The sequence below is a fragment of the Fomitopsis serialis genome (assembly GCF_022376445.1).
Source record: "Fomitopsis serialis strain Sig1Antser10 chromosome Unknown B0H18scaffold_3, whole genome shotgun sequence".
Taxonomy (NCBI): domain Eukaryota; kingdom Fungi; phylum Basidiomycota; class Agaricomycetes; order Polyporales; family Fomitopsidaceae; genus Fomitopsis; species Fomitopsis serialis.
Window position 1 is genome coordinate 820,620 of NW_025954963.1, and position 14,832 is coordinate 835,451.

Sequence of the window (14,832 nt, forward strand, 5' to 3'; positions counted from 1 at the left end):
TCGCTGACATCACACTCGACGCATTCAGGAGATGATGGGAACGACACGGAGGACAGTGTGAGCAGGCGAGGCCTGAGGAGGACGCACCACCTGAACCGGGGCCTTCTCGTAGGACGTCTCGTAAGCGCCGGCGCGCAGAGGACGTCGAGGCGGGTGCATCGCGTGCAGGATCGCCATCTAGGACGCCGGGTGAGTCTCCAGAGCCTCCGCGGAAGCAGAGTAAGAAGACGGAGAAGGCGTGTTTCTTCTGTCGCAGTGAGTGTCCCGATCGACATGTGCCGTACCTTTGTCTGAGCGTGTGGCTGATTGCTCTCCTCCTTCCTTCCTCGCAGAACGAAAGTTGAGGTGCGACGGCCAGCCTCTGTGTGGCAACTGCGCGAAGAGACAGGTGCGTGCAAGTACCCGCCGGGGAGACCGAAGCGGCGCGGGCCTGGCAAGAAGAATCTGGCGAAGCAGCAGGCGCAGGCGCAGGCACCTCTGCCTCCGCTATCTGGGCAGTTCACGTTCCAGCCTCCGGATCCGTACTACCCTCCACCAGACGAGGAAGCTGCGATGTACCCTCACGCGATGTTCCGCCACGATCCTCCGATGCCTGTGCCCCCCAGTCCGGGGCGGCCGCCGGGCTCTGGTTCTAGGGGCCGTCCGAGCGAAGAACGGCACTTCTCGCTGGGGCCGCTGGGCGAGTCGCTTGGGTCTGAGTATTCGGTGGAGGACGTGCCCGAGGAGGGCTCTGGCGGGCAGGGGACGGACGAGGAGGAGGACGACGGGTCGACGCCGCCGGAACGGTAGGCGCGTGCCTGTGGGTCGACGGACGCCAGACCACCCTGAGAGCACGGGGCGCCTCTTGTCACAACGACCATCGCCTTCTGGCGACCTAATCACACACCGCCTGGCTCAATCTGCCTCTGCGATTTTCTACCCGTGTCGGGCCCGGTGCTCTCGATCCGCGCGAACACCCCCCCTGCTGGCCGCCACGCACGCCGTCGAAGCGCAATGTGCGGTGCGTGCGAGACGGAGATTGAGCGCGAGGCAAGCAGGCAGGGCCGGGGCCCGGCGCTCGAAGCTGGGAGGGTGCTTCGGGGATGATCCTCGCGGCAGACGAGGGCGTGCACCGTGTCAGACGTTGTCTGGCGTTGTCCGGCCACGGTGACAGACGCGTCCTGATTTCCGCTCCGTTCCCGCCGGTATCTTATGTTTATTTCGAGCTAAGTTATGTCCGCGCACTACACTCTACATCGCTATACTCCCTTATGGTCTACTCGCGGTCCCAGTCCAGATAATCCCACGTTAATAATGGCTAATGTCGTAGAGGATAGCACGCAAAAGTAATAGAATGCTCTCGCCCCGGGAGGAGTGTGCGTACGTAAAAGGGGAGGAGGCAGGGGCATGGCCACTGGAGGGGTGGCACTGGCGGGCCCTGCCAGGATGGCGGAGGCGCCCGCTGCCCGGAACGCGGACGGGCGTCTGCCGGCGCGGGCGCGGTGATGGGCGAGTGGTGATCTGGAACCCCACCCCCGCACATCCTCGCTACTCCCTCCGGCTCTCGACGTCCCCACCATGGACGCCGCCGACCACAGGGCCCGCCCCGACCAGCTCGTCCACGACGACGGCCCCTACGGCCAGGTCATGGACGAGCAAGCCGGTCTCCGCGCATCCCGCCCGTCCACCGCCGCCGGCGACCCGGACGGCGACCTCCCCGGCTACACCCTCATGGTCGCTGGTCGTCGCACCGGCAAGACCTCCTTCCTCAGGCTCCTCCTCGACACCAGCCCCCTCTCTCCCGCCGTCTCGCGCGACCAGCTCACCTCCGTCGCCAAGTTCGTCCAGGGCTGCAGCGGCCACACCTCGCACGTCCGGGCCGTCTCCGCCAACGTCGACCTGGCACCCGCAGAGGGCGAGGACAGCCACGAGTTCACCCTCACGCTCATCGACACGCCGTCCCTCGACTTTGTCGACGACGCCGCGTCCCAGCGTGTGGTCACCGATATCTTGCGGCACGTAGACGCGCGCTTCGCGGAAAGCATAGACGACGTAAGTCGCTTCTCTCAATCACTACAAAAGCGCGTTGCCCAAGCTCGAATCCTTTGCAGGAGCGCAAGGCGCAGAACGGCGACCACCACGTCCATCTGTGAGTGTCGCCGGACCCGTCCTAATCAGGCAGGACTCTATCTGATACATTGTGCAGGTGTATCTACTTCCTGGATCCGGACACCATAGTGCCTCCGTCGGTATCAGCGCCCCCCGTTCCCCTCGTCACCCGCAGCCGCGCAGGGAGCATGTCCGACATCGACCCCGTCATCCTCGAGCCTCCGGTGACCACCAACCCCCTGCTCTGTCGGCCTGCCCTGCCCCCCGCCGACATTGCCACCATCCGGCGGCTATCCACGCGCGTCAACGTCCTTCCCGTCGTCGGGCGCGCCGACATCCTCACCAACGAACGCCTCGCAGCTGTGAAGACGGCCGTACGGCGCGATCTGGCAGAAGCTGGTATCGGCTTTGGCATTTTCGACTTGGACACGTTCCCGCAGTACCCTCAGTACTCTCGCCGGGACTCGTCTGAAAACGTTCTGCCAAAGCTCGAGAATGCAAATGGGTATGGCGGCCATACTAACGGTGCATCGTCCTCGGCGACCTCTTCGCCGTCGACCTCGATGTCTTCCCCCTCTTACCTGCGCTTGCCCTACGCAGTGATATCGCCGGATATTTATTCACATAGTGACGGCGTTGCTAGACCCGCACCGTCTCGCACCGAACTGGCGCACCAGTACACTCCTTTACAACATTTTCCTAACCACAGGCAACAGACATTCGCTAAAATCGTCCCGGGCAAGTTCATCCGGAGCTATAGATGGGGCTTCCTCGATGTCATGGATACAACCCACTGTGACTTTGTACAACTACGCGGGGCTATCTTTCACCACATGCAGGTACAGTCGTCTTACCGCGCGGGGATACTTCCATGAGTGTTTACTGACGATTAGTTGCGTCTTTCGGGTGTCCGTGGCAGACTCTGCAAAAATACACAAGAGAGTATCTCTTCCAAAAGTTCAGGGCGGAGACCCAGCCGCCGCTCCCGCATCCTATTCCAACTCGGGCGCCCCATGCACCAGTCGCAATGCCGCCCCGACTCCCCGCTCTTTCTCATGCATCTCGCCCCATCCTTGCTATAGACACTACACCGTCCCACGCTGCCACGAAGGGACAACCACACCCGGCTCGCCCGGCCACGATTTCGTTGAATGGGGACGCAGCTTCGCGGTCTGCTGGTTCCCCTCAACCGCGTGTGCCCTCGGGCGTCCCCTCGGAAGGCTCGCCGGGTACGACAAATTCCTCGAGTCAGTCATCTTTTCTTTCCGCGAGGGGTCGTGAGACCAGTTGTCGTCGTATATGGCCACTGCGATCATCGAAGGGTATACTCGGCTGCTATGCTGACCACTCGTATCTTCACATAGGGTCTCAACGGTTGCGCACGAAGAAGATCACGGTCGCGTGCAATTTCTGCCGATGTGCGTCTCTGTCTCCCGCGACTCTTCCTCTCCCCGCACTGACGCGGGTGTCTTCCAGCGCGCAAGCTCAAGTGCGACGGCGGCAGGCCTGCTTGCAGCCAGTGCTTCAAGCGCTCGAACCCTTGCGACTACACCGCGAGCCAGAACCGGCGTGGTGGAAGGAAGGCGCGGAAACAGTTCGGCGGCAGTGAAAGCGAGGGCGAGAGCATAGAAGACCAGTCCATGGATATGGAAAACGCTTCTCAGTCCCCGGAGGTTTCGGTCGCGTCGCACCCACAGTCGCAGTCGCAGCCGACCTCGCGCCGCAACTCGAACGTGAGCATGCTGCTCGGGGAGACGCTCCCGCCGCTGAGCAGCATCGAGAGGCGGGACGAGTCTGCAGGCTCGACGACGCTCCCGCCCATCCAGCAGGCCACGACGAGCCTGCGGAATGTGACGCTGACGGACGCGCGCCCGGAGCTTCCGCCCATCGCCACACTATCAGCACCCCCTTCTTCCGCGTCCAAGAGCCTGCCCCTGGAAGATCCGCCGTCGATAGGGTCGCTAAAGTCAGAGGACGGTCAGATGACCGCGCGGAGGCGCACGTCCGCCGCGGCGACTGGGAAGACGCGCGCGACCAATCACGGCTCGAAGATTGTGGCCTGCAACGTCTGCAGAGGTGCGTGTTGGTGATGTGCGTCGGACCCGAGGCACGCGTTGATACCTAGTGCCAATCATTGATAGCGCGCAAGACGAGGTGCGATGGGGCGCATCCCGCGTGCGGCAGCTGTTCGCGGCGCTCGCTGCCGTGCAACTACGTGAATGACCCGGGCACGAGCAGGGGCCGCGGGCGGGCGGCGGCAGCCACTCCAGGGCCGTCCGGCTCGACGTCGTCGCGCTCGTCGCCGTCGGTGCCTGTGCAGTTCGGTGCGTCGAACGGGACGACGCGCAGCATCGGGATGGTGGACGGCGGCCCGTCAGACAGCGGGCACCCAGTGAAGAAAATGCGGATGGCGACGGAGTCTGCACCGCGGCGGCGGTGGCGGTGATGCAGGCGCCGTGAGCTCCCTAGGCCTCCCTGCGGCTTGCCCGCGCGCGAACGCACTTCTTCTTCTTTAGACTACTTGTGGAGGACGCTTGCCTCGTGTGTAACTGTGTATTGCTTTCTTCTGCTGTGTTAGGGTATTTACTGCCGTCGTCGCTGGGTTGTTTCGATTGTCGCCGCACGGGAGCGGAGCCGCATGTGTACAGTAGCATATCTATTCGTCGCCGCCTGTGCGACGGGCGCACGTACTGACAGACCGTCTGTCGCTCCGCTTGGGCTGGGTTGTGGATCCGTGGCCAGTGCCGCTGCGTTTGGATCTGGGCAGCCTTCTTCCTGGACTGTGGTGCGGCGGTGTGGGGGTGTGCTGCTACCCCGGAATGTTCTATCCTGCACGATCGTTTTTCCTCAGCTGCCGTCGAGCTTGAGCTTGATGCAAGGATCGCTGCAATGTTCTTGAGTGGAAGCTCGATATGAAAGATGTTCACGTAGCTCAGACAGGCTCAGACCTGAACGGCACTGTGGTTCGATCATCGGTGGTCGTCCCTGCAGCTGGGGCCTTGCAGGTGATCTACCATATGATGTTGACGATGCCAAACGGATAGATCCATCAACAGGTCCGCGTCCAACAAACTATTAGGCGTGGCTACGAAGCGAACATGATGGGAGCTTGCAAAGTTGCCTGATCGGGCAGGCGACTTGCCATAACGGTGCTGTCCACGTCCTGACATGTGCACGGCGGAGACGCGCGGGACTGCATTTGCTACATACTAGATGGTCCCACTGCAGGGTGACCGCATCAGTACTTGTCTATTCTTCCTGGTCAAGTTGTGAGTTGTAGTCAATCCTCGGGCTGTGGCACTACGCCTGAATATTCTGAATACATATATGTACCGCCCTCCCTACACGGTTGGCATTGGCCCAACCCTGCTGGTGTATGGCACTGTTAACTACTCGTCAAGCTGTTTCTCCCCGAAAAGCGAATGATCTGTGAGTACCGTGTGTGGCCAGTGAAACATGTGCCTACATACCACTTGTAGCGAAACGGATAATTGAAACATGGTAAGTGGTCAGGCCCTGCGCCGTGTGGATTTGACGGCTGATAAGAATGAGATGGTATGGCCCAATTGAGGCTCGCCGTCGTTCGCCGTCGCTCACTGAGTTGGTGGCGAGGGCGGCGCCAGTCAAAGTATGGGCGAGCCTCGAGGCGAGGGCGTCTAGACTCTGGAAGAAGGACACGGGCGCTTGTGAGAGAGGGGAGAGAAAGCAGGCCACGGGCGGCGATCCCAACCACTTTCACATACTCCTTCTCCGTCTCCACTCTCTCCTCCCCGTGCTGCTCTGCGCTGGCTCTCGCACGGGCTCCTCTCGCACGTTCATCTCCTTGTCCACGTTGTCGAAGCCTCGAGCTTGAGCTATGTTCAGCTTCCGCCGCAAGCCGCGCAAGTCACTGTCAGAGGCCGACCACTCCGGTCCTCCCTTCGTCCGCCACTCGCCCTCGCTCCCAGAGCTCAATGCGCAAGGCATACCATGGCCCGAACACCTCGTCGACCTTTCTGCCGTCCCAGAGACGCCGCAAACTCCTTCAAAAGGTGCGGCCAAGACACTCTTTGACACCGAATCGCAGGGTCCCATTCCATTCCATGTCCCATGGTCGTCTCCAGGCAAACCTGCAGGCGGGTCCATTTCCTCCTTGTACATGTCGGCGCCGCCGCCGCCGCCCTCTGCCTTCGAGACGCGCAGGCAAGCACTCGCGTCCCAAGCTTAGCCTCCGCAAGGCCCGCGCCCCACGACGTTCAACATCATGGTGCGTGGCCACTCCTGTGGCATCCATGCATTCCCACTGACAGCGTGACTGTAGGTGGTTGGCAGCCAAGGGACAGGAAAGACGTCCCTGCTCCGGCTCCTCCTCGACACCGCCGACATCTCACCCACGGCCACGCCCGAGCAGAGGGCTGCGATGGAGACCTTCCTCCGCGGCACCCCGAAGCGCACCGACTCGATCCAGTCAACATGCGTCGAAATATGCGAATCTCGATACGATCGTGTGCTCCTCTCGGTGATCGACACGCCCGGCCTCGACTTCCAGGAGGGCCACGAGCTCAAGCTGGAGCGGCAAGTCTCCGTGGTGGTCAAGTACATGGACACGCAGTTCTCAGATACACTTGGCGAGGTGCGTGTTTGTCGCGGAGTCGCACGTTGATCCCAGTTGGCGCGTCAGCACCGACCGATTGGCCCGCACTATTCCCCAATTCATCTCGCCGCCTCCCAGCGGCGTGCAGTATCTCGGCTCCGCAATGGCTGACATCATTATGTAGGAATCGAAAGTCATCCGACAGAGCAAAGGCGATCAGCACATCCATCTGTGAGTCCTTATCAACCCGCCCGCAGCATCACCTCGTCTCACACCCCGCACCACGACGCAGATGCATCTACATGATTGATCCGAAGTCAATCATGAGCACATCCCTCCGGCGCGCCCTCTCCTCGCTTCCGATAAAGTCGCGCTCCGAGACAACCATCTCGCGGCAGACGAACCCGCCGGAGCTGTCCTTCTCGGACTCCACGTCTGACGATGACGACGACGAGGCCGGCGCAGAGCTGACGATGTCCCCCGCCGACATACGTGTCATCCGCCGCCTCAGCACGCGCGCGAACGTCCTCCCCGTGCTCGCACGTGCGGACTCGCTGACCGACGACACGCTCGCGGAGATGAGACGCGTCGTGCGCCGCGACCTCCTCGAAGCGGGCCTCGACTTTGGCGTGTTCGGCCCTATAAGCCCCGAGCCACCCGCGACTGCAAAGCCCGAGACGAACGGACACGGGCCTGCGGACAGGAATGGGAACGGGAATGGGAACGGGAACGGGAATGGGAACGGGAACGGTACCAGCAAACGCCACGGGACCAACGACACGGAGAGCGAGTCTGAAGAAGACCCAGAAGAGCGGCGCTCGCGCCCCGTCATCAAACTTCGCACTACGCGCACGAACACGACCAGCAGGGCGCGGTCGCAGTCGCGTTCGCGGATGAGCCTCTCCGAGCTCGCAGCAAGGGAGCGCGCGGAGCCGGACGCGACGGACGTGGACAGCGTCGCGAGCGTGCGCTTCTCGGCGAGTGTCGTCGCGAAGAGCGACCTCGCAGACATCCTGCCGTTCGCGCTCATCACCCCGGAGCGCGTGAAGCGGCGGCGCTCTGCGAAGCCGCTCGACCAGCAGTCGGTGCAGACCGACACGGGCTCGGGCTCGGGCGCGGCGCCCTCGGAAGACGGGCACGCGCACTCTGTCGCGGACTCGGCGTATACGGCGCCCGCGAGCCCGTCGACGCCGAGCTCCTCGGTGAAGCACTTCCCGTACCTGGCGGGCCCGCCAGCGGATCTGAGGGGCGTGTTCATCAGGAAGTTCAGGTGGGGGACGGTGGACGTGTTGAACCCGCAGCATTGTGACTTCGCGGCGATGCGCACGGCGGTGCTGTCCACGTATATGAAAGTGCGTCGTGGTGTGCCTTTGCGCACGGTCGAGTGTGGTCCTGAGTGTTGTTTGAATTGGCAGATGCTGAAGATCCGCACGAACGAGGTCCTGTATGAGAAGTTCAGGACGGAGAAGCTGCTCGCGAGACGCGCGACGGCGAATATCAGCGAGCAAGAGACGCGCAAGCTGCTGCAAGGTTCGTCACCGTCGACGTCTTCCCTGTATCCGCTTGACTGATGCATTGACGGCACGGTCCCTGCAGACCTGGGTCTGTGAGGCGTTTCCCTTCCTCGTTGCTGCTTCCCTTCATCATGCATCATCTCCGGTTCCGTTCTGCCTCCGCATATCGTAAGGTGTCGTCCACGGGGATACCTGAGCTAAGTCCGCCGTTGCTTCATCAGTTTTCCTAACATTATATCTTCACTTTTAACTTTGTGTATCTTTCGAGCGATACCCATCGTGCTCCCATATAGTCGACACTCGTTCTTTGATGGCTTTTTTCTCTTACTGGATTATACAGAAGTGGGGAATCAATGTAATGTGAATTCATTTCAATGGCCCTGAGTCCGGGCAAGACCGGTCTATGGCACCTGCGTGGCGAACAGATGATGGATTTGAACTGAGTGTCCCAAGATAATCGGATGAAAGAGGTTCATGCATTATCGTACACATTCTATCGTACACGTTCTATGCTTTCTTGCTCGCTGCTAGTTCCTCGATCTCCTCCTGTGACATGCCCTCCAATCTCACCAGCAAGTAGTCGACCTAGCCCGCCGGGTCAAACGTCATACAACCGGCTCTCAACAAGGGGAACGTACCTCGACCTCCTTTGTGAGGGGAATGATGTAATGCTCGTACAGCTCCACAATCGCGTCGACGTCGATCTTCCGCCCTGCGTCGCCGCTAGGTTCGCCTTCTGGGGAGAAGTTGAGCGCGTAAACTTCTGCCTTCTTCCGGAGGCGCTGGAGGAGCTTGCGCTCGACCTCAGGTTTCGTGATGAGCGCGTCCAGCGCCGCCCGGTTGGGGTGTACGATATGCGGGATGAACGCAGCCGGGTCTGCGCGGAACTTTGACTCGGACACGAACTTGCCTGGCGCGGTCGTGTGAGCGTCAGGAGCCGGTCGGGGGGACGAGTGCGGGGGACTGACCGTAGTGCACCCGCTTGCTGATCGCACCCAGAACTTCGACGTCGAGGACGGCGGTGCTGCCGTAGTTGCCGTCGTCCTCGTACTCGTCGTCGCCTGAGATGCCCTTGGCGCGCTTCGCCGCGGCGAGGGCGAGTGTGGCCTGGGCTGTGATGCGAGGGACGATGGAACGGGTGTAGAAGCTGAGGATGGACTTGTTGGCGTTGACGTTGTTCGGGTAGAGGATCCTGGGGAGCTCGACGCCCTTCAGGACGGGCTGCGGGAGCTCCGCGAGGTCGGTGAACGGGTACTCATCGGGGCTAGAGATAGCGGTTACTACCTGCGAGTATTGGTGGTGAGCACTGTGCTCACCTCGTGTATCTCCGTGCCTTGGCTGGTGAGGCCAGGTGAGAATATGTGGCTGCGCGCAACTTGAAGCTCGGCTAGACACACCGTGGAAGGACTCCGTCTCTTTCAAGAACCACTCCAGCCAGCTGCCCTTGAACCCGATGCTCTGCAGCTCCGCGAACTCGCCTCTGCGGTAGATCTTGGGGTTGTGCGCGAACTGCGCGCGCTCGATGAGCTCGAAGATGATCGTGTCCTCGAGCCGGTTGAGGATCGACCTGATGCGATCGAGCGAGAGCGGATCCGCGGTGAGGATGTAGTTCTGCTGGGCGGTGGCCATCGTGCGGGTCGCGGTCTGCTGCGGTCAGGGTGCACTGGGGCGGCGGTGAGGGGGCGATATGAGGCGGCCAAGCTGCCTGGGACACGCAGGCGAGTCGTTTTCTACTCCGTCAAGGGCGTTTCTCAGGTGCTGTGTCGCTCGTCCCCACAGCGCCCCGGCGGGTCGCACATTCCTGGCCGCTTTGCCCCATATCGTCGTGCTTCTGGAGGGGGTCCGAGTTAGATAGAAAGGTCCGCTTAGCGGCTCGGCGACACGGACGCTGGACGTCGTCCCACGGTGGCCTAACGGTGTCCTGTAGCAGCGCGCGCCTTGCGTCCCCACCGCTCACTACCAAGTTGTCACCCGGGCTCACTGTGTTCAAGCTGTAGACTCAGTTGGTTCATGCACATAACTGTTCCCGATGGTCTACTTCACATTGGAGTATGCATTCTGCTGTCTCGAGATCTCTCAAGTGATCTCCTCAGACTCTGAGAACAGTAGGACTTGGCGGCAGGCCATCAGGCAAGGGGAGCAGGTACTAAGTGCCCGCCGACTTCGTTGATCTCACGCGCCCTTGCGGCGCGATACAGACACCCAATCGAATAGGTACCGGAGGATAAGAAAGCTGAGTGAGTTGTCAAATCGAGAGCTGCCCATGTCTCATCGCTCTCATTGATGATAGCTGTTCTTCTAGACCAACCATAATATCGCTGCTGGCTGCAGCCGCGAGCTTCGTCGATCTCGTGTCACCTGCTGGATCTGCCCAATTACTCTATTCCAACGGTTCAAATTAAGGGCGGCTTCTACTGCCGTGCTGTGGGGTTCGGACGCTTTACATAGCAGCGGTTAATCCACCAGGAGCACACATGTGAGTACCTCTGAAACCTAGAAACAGACCACTACTGGGAGTGAACACACCTTACAGCACAGGTCAGTCTAGGCAGGCTCGGACTCAGGCACTCATGGTAATTAGCGCAGCACCTTCACTGATCACGACGGAGCCACTAGCTCGCTCGGGACCCCTCTACTGAACTCTGAGGCAGATGTCAATGGCCAACCGGCTTCTTTCTCCCAGACAATCTGCAAGAGATCCGTTTATCTGATACTATCTGCCTGATGGCACAACGCCGGACCGAGAACGTGCCCACAGTTACTCACGACCGCCCGGGTGACGGCCACCGCGTCCTTTCCGACCCACTGACTGCACAAGATAGGCCGGGCTGGCGCTTCCGGATGCGTTCACACTCTACGCAATACGGAATCGAGGATGCGAGGGACTTGGAGCAATCACTCCGACGGGCCCGACGGGGTCCCTCTGGTCGGTATAAAGTCCTCTCGACGCAAGGGCCCGGCCGACCCGCATCCGCAATCATGGCCCCCCCTGCTGCTACCCTGCCCCAGCCCACCGACGAGGCCGTCTTCTTCCACAAGCTCGCCACGAAGACGAACGGGACTGTGACGAACGGCTCGTATGATGTGCTGGAGGACTACAACGGGAACTACCGCTTCGCCCCGATGAGGAGGCGCAGGTCTCCCGTGCCATGATCAAGCGGTGCGCAGATACAAATCGTCGCTATATGCGTCTTGCTCATTGATGTCGCCAGGTACTTCACCCAGATGTACGATCGTGCCGTCTCGGACGTCGTCATCGTCGGTGCAGGTAGCGCGGGTCTTTCTTGTGCGTACCACCTCGCAAAGACGAGGCCCGACCTGAAGATCACCATCATCGAGGCCGGTGTTGCTCCGGTACGTGTCTTTATTCTGCGCCTTGTCCCAACGTCTCACTCGCTCCCGCGAAGGTGGTGGTGCATGGCTCGGCGGACAGCTCATGACGCCCATGGTACGCCAAGCACCACAGCATCCAGCCGCTCTCCAAATCTAACACGTCCCACAGGTCGTCCGCAAGCCCGCTGACCGCTTCCTCACCGAGATCGGCGTCCCCTTCGAAGACGAAGGCGCCTTCGTCGTCGTCAAGCACGCCGCGCTCTTCACCTCGACCGTCCTCTCGCGCGTGCTCGCGTTCCCGAACGTCGTGCTGATGAACGCGACCGCGGTCGAGGACCTCATCGTGCGCGCGGACGCCGCGGGCCGGCAGCGCGTCGCGGGCGTCGTCACGAACTGGACGCTCGTCGCGCTCAACCACGACACGCAGAGCTGCATGGACCCCAACGTCATCACCGCGCCCGTCGTCGTCTCCGCGACGGGCCACGACGGCCCCATGGGCGCGTTCTCCGCGAAGCGCCTCGTCAGCATGGGCCTCCTCAAGGAGCTTGGGAACATGCGCGGCCTCGACATGAACCGCGCGGAGCCCGCGATCGTCAACGGCACGCGCGAGGTCGCCCCGGGCCTCGTCATGACTGGTGAGTCCCGCTTGTCTGCCCGCGCGCATTGGGTGTCACGGTGTTGATGGTGGTGACCAGGTATGGAGCTCTCTGAGCACGACGGCTCGAACCGGATGGGCCCGACTTTCGGTGCGATGATGGCGAGCGGCATCAAGGCGGCCAAGGAGGCTATCAGTATCCTTGAGTCCTCTGAGATCGTCGACGGCAAGATCGTCGGCTGAAATATCGCGTTGGTTGTGAAGTAGTGACAAGAGGGGCCAAAAATTAGTGTAGCAGTATGAAGGAATGTTGTACTCAAGTTGTACTAACCCGATGAATGAAAAGAAACAGTGTCGCATATGCCCTGGAAGTACCGAATGATGCTGAGCCAGCCATTATACTTCGGAGCAGTTTCATACGCTGCTTACTCGAACCCACAGACTCGAAGGTGACAATCATTCTTCCCTTTGGCATTTTTGTACTACTGTGGGATCTAGTTTAGTTGCGTACATCGGTATATGAGGGGTGCGTATGCGTACAAGAGCCCAAGTCTACTACAATACAGCGAGACAACATCCCAGACACGCACGTTCAAGGTCCATATGGAGAGGCTAGAGAAACCGAGGGCGAGAAAGAACAGATCGTGGAAAGCAGAGTGACGTACGTAGCCAACGCTAGTACCCAGAAGACATCCAACAAAACGGGATTCAGGACATCAGGACATCGCCCGCCCAAATCTCCTTCCACGCCTGCCCGCCCCGCGTATACGCCTCCCCGACGGCGCGGAACAAACCGGCGAGGCCCGCGACCCCCGGCACGTCGATATCGATCGGGATCGCGACCAGTCCCGCACGGAGTGAGCGCAACGCAGCGCTGGCGGGCTCCGTCGTCGAGGAGAACAGCCTCTGCAAACCGTGCGTGCTGGAGGGAAGGTCGGGCGTCAGTTCCGAGCGATCCGAGTTATGGCACCTCGTGTCCGAGCTGTCAGAGGAAGGCGAGGAGGGTTCCGGGGGAGAGAGACTGCTTGTGGGGTGCCCGGGGAAGAGGATCGACTGGCCGTCGGGCGGAGCGGGCTGTGTGAGCAGGCGCAGGGCGGGGTCGTCCAGGTCGAGCGAGAGCAGCGCAGCGAAGAACGACAGCAGCGGTATGCGTATGCGCGGCTGCGGCGCCTGCGCGCTCCCCGGCCTGAAGTCGCTGCTCGACTTCGAGCGCGTCCGCGAGCGGAGGGACGCGAGGCTCAGCCGGTGGCGCGCGTTGTCCAGTGTGATCCGCGCGTGCGCGGTGGACGTCGACGCGCGCAGGGGGTACGGCCGCCCACGGACGTGCGTGTCTGCGTCCGTGAGCCCCCACCGACTCGCGCGCTGCACCTCCTCCTCGAGTACCCACGAGTCGGGCTCGGAGCCCTCGCCGGAGCGCGCGGACTCGCCTGTCCACTCCCAGAGCTCGACCTCGATGTCGCCGTCGAGATACGCGTCTGCATCTGCATCTGCGTCCGTGTCGGTAGGGGTGGTGGGCGAGAGGGGATGGTGGACGCGAAGGTAAGACGTGCTCGTGCTCGCGCTCTCGCTGCGGCTGCGGCTGGTGCTGGTCTGCGCGGAGAAGCTGGAGGTGTGGTGTCGCCCACGCGGACGGCGGCGAGATTCGATGTAGGAGGCTGGAGAGCTCAGGGAAGAAGGGAGGTCGCTTGGTGCGGAGAAGAGCGAAGACCCGGGGCTCGGTGGCACGGAAGAGGGATTAGGGAAGATGTATATTGACTCGCCAAAGTCGATGTCCAGCGAGGGAAGGCGTTGGTCGTGCGCGTCGTGATGGGCCGGTCGTAGGACGGTGCTCCCGGCTGGCGAGGAGACGGTGGGCTGCCGGGGACGCGTGAAGTAGGCGGACATGGCTCAAGCTCGGGGAAGGCGGATGTCTATCGATCGTCTGCACGGTGAATCGTGCCTTATAGCTCTCGGCTGCGCTCCCAGGGTCTCAACGTCTATCATTTGTTCCGCTGGAGTCGTGAACTGGAGCTGGATCAACGGCCATCGCGAACGAGACGTTGTCCAGAATGCACTTACCTGCTTCGAGTGCCCCCAGCCGCGCCTCCGTCGATGGGTCGTGATTTCGCGCCTGTTTCGGCCGCTCGATGGGCGCGTTCGGCCGCGGTAGGTCGTAGCTGGTGGGAGCTTGCTATCTGAGGCAGCGGTGAGCGTAGAGTTGGTATGGGAGGGGTCTGACCCCGGCCAATTCGCCAGAGCGAACTGCAGTGGCGGGGAGAGGAAAGACGTCCCACCTCCCTCCAGCGCTAGTTTGACTCTGCCCTTTACTGTTAACGTTCATCCTGGCAGTTGCGGTGAAACGAACACCTATGTCGCAAGGACACGTTTGAGCAGCATAGATTCGTTCAATTCTGGCACTACAAAGTGATTGTTGCGGATTGAGCGTGGACACTACGCACTGCTTCCATCCGCAAGCGCGATCGTATCAGCACTGGTGATCACACTAACCTATGCAGGTCCTCATCATGCCATGCCACTGGAGCAGTGTGCATGAAGATCTGCGTTTGCGTCTTGCGCAGAAACTCTCTGGATGGTTTGACGGTAGGCGTCCCGAACAGGATTCTCACTTTGCCGGCTCATTGTGCCTTCATAGATCCATGCATACGTAGTGCATCTCACGATGAGCTTCGAGCCGTGAAATCATTCATGGACGATCATAGTCTCTCTGAGCACCGGCCATGCGCGAGTCA

At 61.2% G+C, this 14,832-nt stretch overlaps 5 protein-coding genes across 5 annotated transcripts; 3 read left to right on the plus strand and 2 right to left on the minus strand.

Moving 5' to 3' along the window:
- The first annotated feature begins 1,537 nt into the window (after window positions 1-1,537).
- Window positions 1,538-4,800, plus strand: B0H18DRAFT_926431 (uncharacterized protein). The gene is made up of 6 exons (XM_048041636.1): window positions 1,538-2,031; window positions 2,091-2,128; window positions 2,186-2,927; window positions 3,008-3,506; window positions 3,565-4,164; window positions 4,230-4,800. The coding sequence occupies exons 1-6, from the start codon at window positions 1,558-1,560 to the stop codon at window positions 4,532-4,534; spliced, it is 2,658 nt and encodes an 885-aa protein (XP_047899748.1). The 5' UTR covers window positions 1,538-1,557; the 3' UTR covers window positions 4,535-4,800.
- A 1,144-nt stretch (window positions 4,801-5,944) lies between these two features.
- On the plus strand, window positions 5,945-8,550 carry B0H18DRAFT_1091970 (uncharacterized protein; the record flags this gene model as incomplete). The annotated part of the gene is made up of 7 exons (XM_048032308.1): window positions 5,945-6,222; window positions 6,263-6,338; window positions 6,389-6,700; window positions 6,846-6,892; window positions 6,954-8,013; window positions 8,077-8,191; window positions 8,258-8,550. The coding sequence occupies 7 exons, from the start codon at window positions 5,945-5,947 to the stop codon at window positions 8,269-8,271; spliced, it is 1,902 nt and encodes a 633-aa protein (XP_047899749.1). The 3' UTR covers window positions 8,272-8,550.
- A 70-nt stretch (window positions 8,551-8,620) lies between these two features.
- B0H18DRAFT_973657 (chorismate mutase) lies at window positions 8,621-10,101 on the minus strand. The gene is made up of 5 exons (XM_048043951.1): window positions 9,573-10,101; window positions 9,492-9,513; window positions 9,144-9,439; window positions 8,814-9,085; window positions 8,621-8,760 (listed from the first exon to the last, which is right to left on the minus strand). Exons 1-5 carry the CDS (start codon window positions 9,802-9,804, stop codon window positions 8,683-8,685), a joined length of 900 nt encoding a protein of 299 aa, XP_047899750.1. The 5' UTR covers window positions 9,805-10,101; the 3' UTR covers window positions 8,621-8,682.
- A 1,053-nt stretch (window positions 10,102-11,154) lies between these two features.
- B0H18DRAFT_1082007 (Thi4 family-domain-containing protein) lies at window positions 11,155-12,346 on the plus strand (the record flags this gene model as incomplete). The annotated part of the gene is made up of 5 exons (XM_048031471.1): window positions 11,155-11,312; window positions 11,388-11,533; window positions 11,583-11,623; window positions 11,678-12,143; window positions 12,204-12,346. 5 exons carry the CDS (start codon window positions 11,155-11,157, stop codon window positions 12,344-12,346), a joined length of 954 nt encoding a protein of 317 aa, XP_047899751.1.
- Window positions 12,347-12,488: 142 nt separating this feature from the next.
- B0H18DRAFT_321942 (uncharacterized protein) lies at window positions 12,489-14,184 on the minus strand. Its single transcript, XM_048037563.1, has one exon. It carries the CDS (start codon window positions 13,985-13,987, stop codon window positions 12,812-12,814), a length of 1,176 nt encoding a protein of 391 aa, XP_047899752.1. The 5' UTR covers window positions 13,988-14,184; the 3' UTR covers window positions 12,489-12,811.
- Between the last annotated feature and the right edge of the window lie 648 nt (window positions 14,185-14,832).